We start from the raw sequence: 9,242 nt of genomic DNA on the forward strand, positions 1-9,242 counted from the left end.
GAGCAATCATCAATTGGGAGCGGCATTTATTTATTTTTCTCTTTTCAGAAAGTTTAGCAATTAAAACGCAAGCTCGATCGGAATATGACAAAACGATCGCCGAAACACAAGCTGCGTATTCAAAAATTGTTGAATCTGCGCAAACATTGGTTCATGTGTTGAAGCGAGAATCGTCACTCCTTGATAAAAGAGCTTCTGCTGGGGCTGCTGGCGATGGAAGATTCTCTTCTGCTGGGGCTGCTGGCGATGGAAGATTCTCTTCTGCTGGTGGTGGATTTTCTTCTCCTACTAGTGAAGGCAGATTCTATTCGCAAGACCAAGAATCTTCTACCAAGAGACATAGATAGTCAACTTGATCAGCCTCCGACAAAGCCGCGATTTTTTTTAGATTTGTCCGCGAGATTTTGTCGCTGTACAAAGAGTACGCCGCGACTTTTTCCTTATCGCGGATAAAGGCTGCGATCTTTTTCCTTGCGTGCTTTCTGTCTCATGAGATTGTTTATGGTGAGGACAAGTTTTGATTGTCGTACTTGATTGAAAACTGAAAGCTGCCGTTGGAAACTCAAAATCGATGGAAATAAAAATCAAGGGATTGCGCCCTGAAAGAATTTTAGCGGCTTGTGGCATTTCTGGAGCCCTCGGAAGGTTCAATCCAGGTTCACTCCTCTCTGCGTTCACCTGCTAACAATCCTCGTTTTGAACTTCTTCCACTCAAATGTGTTGAATCCACCTTGCCCAAGCTTTCGATCTCAAAATCAGAGATACGGTCGCTTGGTGATCTATGTGTTCAGCTGTTTCTCTTCTCCCCTTCTCAATCCGAGAATTGTAGAGTCACACACCGACGATGCAAAGCTCGTCGTCTCAGTCCCCGTCTATTCAAGGACTGTGGTCAATCTGTCATACAGAACTTGTTCTCTCCCCGTGCGGCTATTTGTACGACGTGGTTTCGCGTCATGTTTCTATGGTTGAATGGTTGAATATGAGGAGGAGTGATTTCGCTAAAGCTGAGACTTTTGGACAAGACTTTAGTCAGATTTTATGTTTGTAGAGGCTCTGATGGATATATTCAGCAAGACGGACCCCAACAACGATGGATGTTGGGCAACATTTCGACAGAACGGCACTGGCAAGGATCGCCAGCAACATTTGTTTACACCACACGACAATTCTGGTCATAAGTTCAACGACTGCCGTCCAAGCGTTGAAGCTCAAATATGATTCCATATCAACAATCAATTAACCAATCTGGTTTCCATTCCCCATCACACAGAAAACAGAAATACAACGAATTTGTTCATCGAATGTCAGAGTTAGGAGGACACGTCGAGCGAGAGAATGAATTTTGGGGTTTTGTCAAATCCAAATCAAGATCTCCAACCCCAATTTCGCGCAGCCACGCTTCATAAAAGCCGAATTCAAGCAGCTCCAACCCTCGATACTCATCATCCGTCAAGATAGCGTCCTTTCTTTGTGCTTTTCTAACAAGAGCTTCATCGCTTGCTATGAGAGGTTTTTTCAAGAGATAGTCCGTGAACGCTTGACTTCCATCCACCTTGTTGTTCTTCTCATACGCGCTCCCAAGAAATTCGAAACATCGGAATACACTCAGCTCATCATCGATGGTACTGTACCAGTACCCCTCTCGATCCTTTATCGCGCGTTGATGTGCGACGCTGATGGATTGTTGATTGCGATCCATGAAATCGACAATTCGAAATTGAATATAACACTTCGTATCCCCTCCCGTGTTCATCAGCTCTTTCAATTTGTGGAGTGCCCTTTCTTCTTTGAAGTCTTCTGGAAAATGGGACATCGACCGCGTTTTAAGAGCAAGGTCGAAGTCGATGATTTGAATTTTTCTTTCGACTTGAAGAAAGTTCGGCGGACGGCAGTCTGTATGAAGGAATCCGATTGAGTGGCCTATGGGAAAAATAACATCCAATGAATGACCAGCTGAGGGTCCCTTATTTACCTGCGCGTAGTTGATAGATACAATCTATCGCGGCACTCTTCTTGGCATCCTTATTACGAGGCTTATCTAACTGCTGCCAATCAACTATCTCCCCAACTGGTGCAAGTAGTAAGCCAACAGACTTTTCTCTTAGCACTGAAAGAAGCATCGACATCGATTTCGTTGCTGCGCTCTGTGAAAAAGAATTATGTGCATAACAACAGATATTCAAAACTCACTGCATTCCGCTCTCTGGACGTTTCATAGTATAGAGCCTCTATTGGGTTTCCCCCAGACTTCAAGAACAAAGTGCCGTCTTTCCCATCCATTACATATTGTCCCTGTATCGCAGCTTTTGTCGAAGTTGAGTTTTTATCTTTGAAGTAAACTGAAATATCTCCTTCGAACCAGATATCAGTTAATTTGTTGAATGGAAGTGGCTTCCAACCGAATAACTCTTCGTTATATAATTCCAAAATTATTCTGATGCTCGGAATATCCTTTTTTTGGGAAGAATATGAGCATTGATGTTTGTAGTGTCTTTGTGTCACAGGACATGTTACAATTGTGATCAAGTTACGTCCGTCTGTGATGAACCCAACAACAACCGTTCGGTGAATTTGGAATAACGCGACTCGCTCATTTCTGTAGCATATTTGTTTGGTATCCGAATCACGGAGTTGCTTCTTTAATTCGATGATTGTCACGATGTCCATCAGCCGCATTACATTTTTCCCACGTTCCTTGAAGAATGGCTTCCCTCCACGAGTAATCAAGATATCTGGACGTCCAACCGCAGAATCAACCATTCGACTTTGGGACACACTCAAGTCCGTTAGGTGAAACTCCAACCTCTTGCTCAGGTAATCACTAACGGTGTCTTGAAGTTCTTGTTCGTCTTTCCAGAAATCAACTTTCTGTAGAGATGAATCGGGAAGTAGCTTTTTACGAAGATGTTCCATGGTTCTAGAAGCCTGTTCAGTCGCGCCCATTGTAAAATTGGATATTTCCCAAACTCGCAGCTCTGGATTTGACGAGCCAGTACAAACACTTTTCCCTGAAGCAGGACACAAATCCTTTGTTGACATAATTGGATTGGCTAACAGGAGAACGAGAATGTGTACGGTAAGGAAACAGAGCAAGGGACCAATGTCCCAAGCAACCATGTGAGCAGATGAAGCGCCTTGCTAAAGTGTCAGAAACGTTCACCAGAACCTCACGTGTCAAGCTGGAGAATTATGTGGATGAGAGCTAGGAAGCGATTCGTGCAAGCGATTTGACTTGTAAAGGTGTGTGAAGAACAAAGAAAAATAGAAAAAAATCTAAATCTTCATCTTCTCAGCAAGAATTGCGGACACCGTCTCCACGCGTTGCATTAATTTTTTGGGCCACGATTCCTCCTCGTCAGTTTCACTGCGCAACCCTTCATCAAGCAAACCATGAAGAGCTGTTGGACAGAACTCTTCGAATTTCTTGTACATCACTTCTCCAGGAATGCTCAGTAGCGAGTTCTCCGTCTCTTTGTCACCATATGCTTTGGAAGCAGTTGTTCATGAGTTGAAGAGCGTGGAACGTCTATAAATCTGCAAATGTTTCTAATCCATAGAATCGATTTGCGAGATAAGCCTCTCACAAGAAAACAGTTGTCTTGTCTGAGTGAAATTTCAGGTTCTGACGTGTTCGACATCATGCTAGTTCATAAATCTGCTCGATATCTTGAGATTTGGAAGTCCTCATCTTCAGAGCGATCAAGATCAGAATAGCACAAGAAGTTTAAGGAAACTTCATTTACAGATCGGCCTTCGTATTGGTTGCACCTGGAGTTTTGGAAGGCAAACGACCGTCTCTCTGAACGACTTCGCAGGATGCGCATCATTTTTGAAGAAACGCATCAGTCAATCGTTGACCCTAAAAATGTTCCCCAGAATTGATTCGTGGACGAATGCAAAGCTCGTCGTCTCAGTCCCCGTCTATTCAAGGACTGTGGTCAATCTGTCATACAGAACTTGTTCTCTCCCCGTGCGGCTATTTGTACGACGTGGTTTCGCGTCATGTTTCTATGGTTGAATGGTTGAATATGAGGAGGAGTGATTTCGCTAAAGCTGAGACTTTTGGACAAGACTTTAGTCAGATTTTATGTTTGTAGAGGCTCTGATGGATATATTCAGCAAGACGGACCCCAACAACGATGGATGTTGGGCAACATTTCGACAGAACGGCACTGGCAAGGATCGCCAGCAACATTTGTTTGCACCACACGACAATTCTGGTCATAAGTTCAACGACTGCCGTCCAAGCGTGAAGCTCAAATATGATTCCATATCAACAATCAATTAACCAATCTGGTTTCCATTCCCCATCACACAGAAAACAGAAATACAACGAATTTGTTCATCGAATGTCAGAGTTAGGAGGACACGTCGAGCGAGAGAATGAATTTTGGGGTTTTGTCAAATCCAAATCAAGATCTCCAACCCCAATTTCGCGCAGCCACGCTTCATAAAAGCCGAATTCAAGCAGCTCCAACCCTCGATACTCATCATCCGTCAAGATAGCGTCCTTTCTTTGTGCTTTTCTAACAAGAGCTTCATCGCTTGCTATGAGAGGTTTTTTCAAGAGATAGTCCGTGAACGCTTGACTTCCATCCACCTTGTTGTTCTTCTCATACGCGCTCCCAAGAAATTCGAAACATCGGAATACACTCAGCTCATCATCGATGGTACTGTACCAGTACCCCTCTCGATCCTTTATCGCGCGTTGATGTGCGACGCTGATGGATTGTTGATTGCGATCCATGAAATCGACAATTCGAAATTGAATATAACACTTCGTATCCCATCCCGTGTTCATCAGCTCTTTCAATTTGTGGAGTGCCCTTTCTTCTTTGAAGTTTTCTGGAAAATGGGACATCGACCGCGTTTTAAGAGCAAGGTCGAAGTCGATGATTTGAATTTTTCTTTCGACTTGAAGAAAGTTCGGCGGACGGCAGTCTGTATGAAGGAATCCGATTGAGTGGCCTATGGGAAAAATAACATCCAATGAATGACCAGCTGAGGGTCCCTTATTTACCTGCGCGTAGTTGATAGATACAATCTATCGCGGCACTCTTCTTGGCATCCTTATTACGAGGCTTATCTAACTGCTGCCAATCAACTATCTCCCCAACTGGTGCAAGTAGTAAGCCAACAGACTTTTCTCTTAGCACTGAAAGAAGCATCGACATCGATTTCGTTGCTGCGCTCTGTGAAAAAGAATTATGTGCATAACAACAGATATTCAAAACTCACTGCATTCCGCTCTCTGGACGTTTCATAGTATAGAGCCTCTATTGGGTTTCCCCCAGACTTCAAGAACAAAGTGCCGTCTTTCCCATCCATTACATATTGTCCCTGTATCGCAGCTTTTGTCGAAGTTGAGTTTTTATCTTTGAAGTAAACTGAAATATCTCCTTCGAACCAGATATCAGTTAATTTGTTGAATGGAAGTGGCTTCCAACCGAATAACTCTTCGTTATATAATTCCAAAATTATTCTGATGCTCGGAATATCCTTTTTTTGGGAAGAATATGAGCATTGATGTTTGTAGTGTCTTTGTGTCACAGGACATGTTACAATTGTGATCAAGTTAATTCCGTCTGTGAGAAATCCAACAACAATCTTTCTGTGAATTTGGAATAACGCGACTCGCTCATTTCTGTAGCATATTTGTTTGGTATCCGGAGCTGCCTCTTTAACTCGATGATTGTGACAATGTCCATCGGCTAAAATTTATCTTGTCCAGATTGCTTGAAAAATGGCTTCCATTTACGAGTGATCAAGATATCTGGACGTCCAACAAGCACAATCAGACTTTTTGGGACACACTCAAGTCAGTCATTACATTGTCAGAATCACAAACGGCGTCTTCCAGAGATCAATTTTCTTCAGAGATGAAACGGGGCGCAGCTTGCTACAAAGACGTCCATGGTTCTAGAAGCCTCTTCAGTCGCGTCGGTTGTAAAATCGGCTATTTTCCAAACTCGCAGCTGTTGATTTGATGAGTCACCATTAGCGACATCGAATACCAGCTACTTGACCAGTGGGAGCGGTCTGGAATCAGGTCCATGACTGTTCTCCTCCAGGTCTGCCCCTAAATTTCGTAACTTGATCATGAAGACGTACAAAATATGGAAGCGGTTTCAACCCATTTTGTCGATGTTTAATCCACAATTATCTCAATTAAATTAACTATTTTTGTCTTTGCCTCACTTGTAGACTGTCTGCGCGCCTGACTGATAAGAACTGTTGTGACTAGACAGGTAAATACGTAAAGGAGTAACTGGATAAACGGAATTTCATATTGCCAATTGCCTGTTAACAGTTCTGTTGACCTATAAACATGTTTGGTATGTACAGTAGCATTGTCGTTCGTGGCCCTCACTAGCTCCCCCTTTTCCTTATTTCTTGTTATCAGGCTCAGCAGGTGCTTCAAATCTCTTCGGAGGCACGCAGCAGCCGAGTGGGGGATCTTTGTTCGGAGCGTCATCTAATCAGTCAAATGTTTTTGGAGCCGCTTCCGCAGCAAGCACTGGTGGGCTTTTCGGTTCTACACCAGCGAGCGGCGGTGCACAACAAACTCAAGGTGCGTTCGGAGGGTCAGGAAGTCTCTTCGGCGGCTCTGCGCCTGCTCAGTCAACTCAGCAAGCCCCTGGGCTTTTTGGAGGGCCGTCCAATCCGCCCGCAACTGGCGGGATTTTCGGTGCGCAAACACCCAAACCGTCTGGTGGATTATTCGGTGCTGTTGAGGCACCAAAACCCGCCACGGGACTCCTCGGCGCTGAAACGAAAGCACCCCCTACAAGCACGTTATTCGGCGGAGTCAAGGATGCTTCAGCGAAACGAAGTTTGTTCGGTGGAGCAGAAGTGCCACCGTCGGCACCTTCTCCCTTTGGCGCTGTAGAAACTAAGCCCTCTGCTACTCCAAGCCTGTTTGGAACGTTGGGAAAGGTGATTAGCTTGTCATTGGGGGCGGAATCGGATTCGTTTTGTTCTCAGGATGTGCCACAAGGCGGTGGTCTTTTCGGTGCAACTACGCCACTTCAGTCTGACCCCAAGGGTAAGCGTAGAATCTCATGCCGAGTGACTTTCTTTTTGCAGATCAAGCTAAACAGCAGCCAAATGTCTCTCTGTTTGGGTCCACGTCTAACCAGTCGAATCTTTTTGGAGCTACCAGCACAACAAGTGCTCCAACTACAAGCGCGCCCGCAACAAGCACTGGTGGTGGCCTTTTCGGTTCTGCACCAGCGAGTGGCGATGCACAGCAAACTCAACAGCAAACTCAACAGCAAACTCAAGGTGCGTTCGGAGGGTCGGGAAGCCTCTTTAGCTCCGCGCCTTCTCAAGCAACTCAACAAGCGCCTGGACTCTTTGGAGGGTCGTCAAATCCGCCCGCAGCTGGCGGGATCTTTGGGGCTAAATCGGCCAAACCATCTGGTGGCTTATTCGGCGCCAGTGAGGAAACAAAACCCGCCACGGGACTTTTCGGCGCTGAAGCGAAACCAGCAGCAGAAGTTGGGAAAGGGTCAACCACCAGCACTCTGTTCGGCAAAGATGCAACAGCGAAACCAAGTTTATTCGGGGCAGCAGAAGCTCCAACATCTGCAACTCCAGCAGTGCGCTCCTTTGGTACTCCTGGCGAAACAAAGACACCCGCTACCCCAAACCTTCTTGGGGCATCCCCCGGAAAGGTAATCAGCTGCTGGTTGATGGCGTTATCGGAACCGTTTTTGCTCTCAGGACCCTGGCGTAGCACAAGCCAGTACTCTTTTCTCTGGAAGTACGGGAATTCATTATGTTGAGACCAACTCCCCATTTTTCCTCTTTTTTCTGATCAGCAACGAAGACGGCGGAGGCTGAATCGAAGGGTAAGCGCCGACACTCATGACAGAGTCACTTTTTGTTGCTGAGACAGACCAGCAGGCACCGTCATCATTCTTGCCTGCATTCGGAGTTTCTTCTGATGCAAGCAAACGTCAAAATGTTGGGCCTACAGCTTCCGAGGTTCCAACTGTTGAAGCTGTGAAAAGCACTGCATTAGAAGCAAGCCAGTATCAGAAAGTGGACGATCTGATGAAAAATTGGGATCAACGATTGAAACGTCAAGTAAGTGATGAATCGTAATTTGTTTGTTTACGAAATGTGAATTCTTATTTAGGTTTCTGACTTTGGAAAGTATTCTGAAGCTGTCATGCGTTTGGATTTAGATTTGTGCAAAACCGTTAACACTCTTGAGACTGTTCAACAACAACAAACTGTTATAGAAACAAAGCAGCAAGAAATCGACGTCTCTTTGGATCAAATTGAAGTGCGTTATTTATCTTTGTCTCTTTCATTTTAAAATCTTCTACTATTCAGAACCATCAAGTCTCATTAGCCAAAATGCTGCAACAGATGGAGATGCTTCTCTCTGCACAATTGCCTGCTGAGTCCATCCATCCGCTCCAAAGTATGCTCATTCATTGATTTCTATCTTGTACCCGATTCGCTCACTGAATAAGAAAGCGTACTTCTTCTCAGGCACACTACAATCACTATCGGCCCATCTTGATGATTCTGAAGGGCTATTGGATCAAATTACTGAAGATATCAACAAAGTTCAAGTACGTTATTGAGTGGAGGTGCCTGCAGTACATTGATTATCATCATACTGTCTACTTCTTTTTTTTTTTTTTTTAGTCATATATTCACTCTGTGCATACCACCTTTCATTGTCTCATCCTGACGTGCACTCCTCACAATTGTCTCACAATCTCTTTGTTCAGGAAACTTTGTATCCAGGCGCTTTAGGCGAAGTTCTCCATCTCGTGAATTTGCAGCAGCAGTCTCTTGAGCGTCTCTTTGACAATTGTCAACAACTCAAGGAGAATGTTGCTTCTCTTGAAGGCATATGAATTCTTGTGATTTTCTAATGCTTTGTTTGTTTGTGAGAGTTATTGTATTGGTTTCAACCCCTATTTGTTTTAATTTCAATTCGTATACTCCCAAGTCATTCGATTACAACTATGTCGAAGTTAGAGCCAGATGTATTAGACTGAGTCAACAACTACGAAGCGCATTACAGGCGGCAACAATCACAGACGCCGCTCTCAAGCATGTGACTGACCCACCAGGAAGACCAGAAAAGTCCTTTTGGGTGAAATGGACGCCACTGGGGAGCCGGAGAAAAAAAGGAGAAGGAAGGCGGACACAGCAACATTTGAGGCCGCAGAAATTCATGTGGACCTGCAAGAGTTGGAGGTAGGGCGACGCTTCTG

The 9,242-nt window shown here is 44.7% G+C and overlaps 1 protein-coding gene across 1 annotated transcript; it reads left to right on the top strand.

The window, feature by feature from the left end:
- Positions 1-6,328: 6,328 nt before the first annotated feature.
- LOC129617734 (uncharacterized) lies at positions 6,329-7,787 on the top strand. The gene is made up of 3 exons (XM_055532831.1): positions 6,329-6,335; positions 6,404-7,045; positions 7,087-7,787. Exons 1-3 carry the CDS (start codon positions 6,329-6,331, stop codon positions 7,785-7,787), a joined length of 1,350 nt encoding a protein of 449 aa, XP_055388806.1.
- The last annotated feature ends 1,455 nt before the right edge of the window (positions 7,788-9,242 follow it).

Source organism: Condylostylus longicornis, unplaced genomic scaffold (genome assembly GCF_029603195.1).
Source record: "Condylostylus longicornis isolate FDR11 unplaced genomic scaffold, ASM2960319v2 ptg000626l, whole genome shotgun sequence".
Classification (NCBI taxonomy): Eukaryota; Metazoa; Arthropoda; class Insecta; order Diptera; family Dolichopodidae; genus Condylostylus; species Condylostylus longicornis.

Coding starts and splice junctions, on each gene's coding strand:
- LOC129617734 (XM_055532831.1), top strand. Junction 7,046..7,086: donor ACTTCAGTCTGACCCCAAGG/GTAAGCGTAGAA, acceptor TTCTTTTTGCAG/ATCAAGCTAAACAGCAGCCA.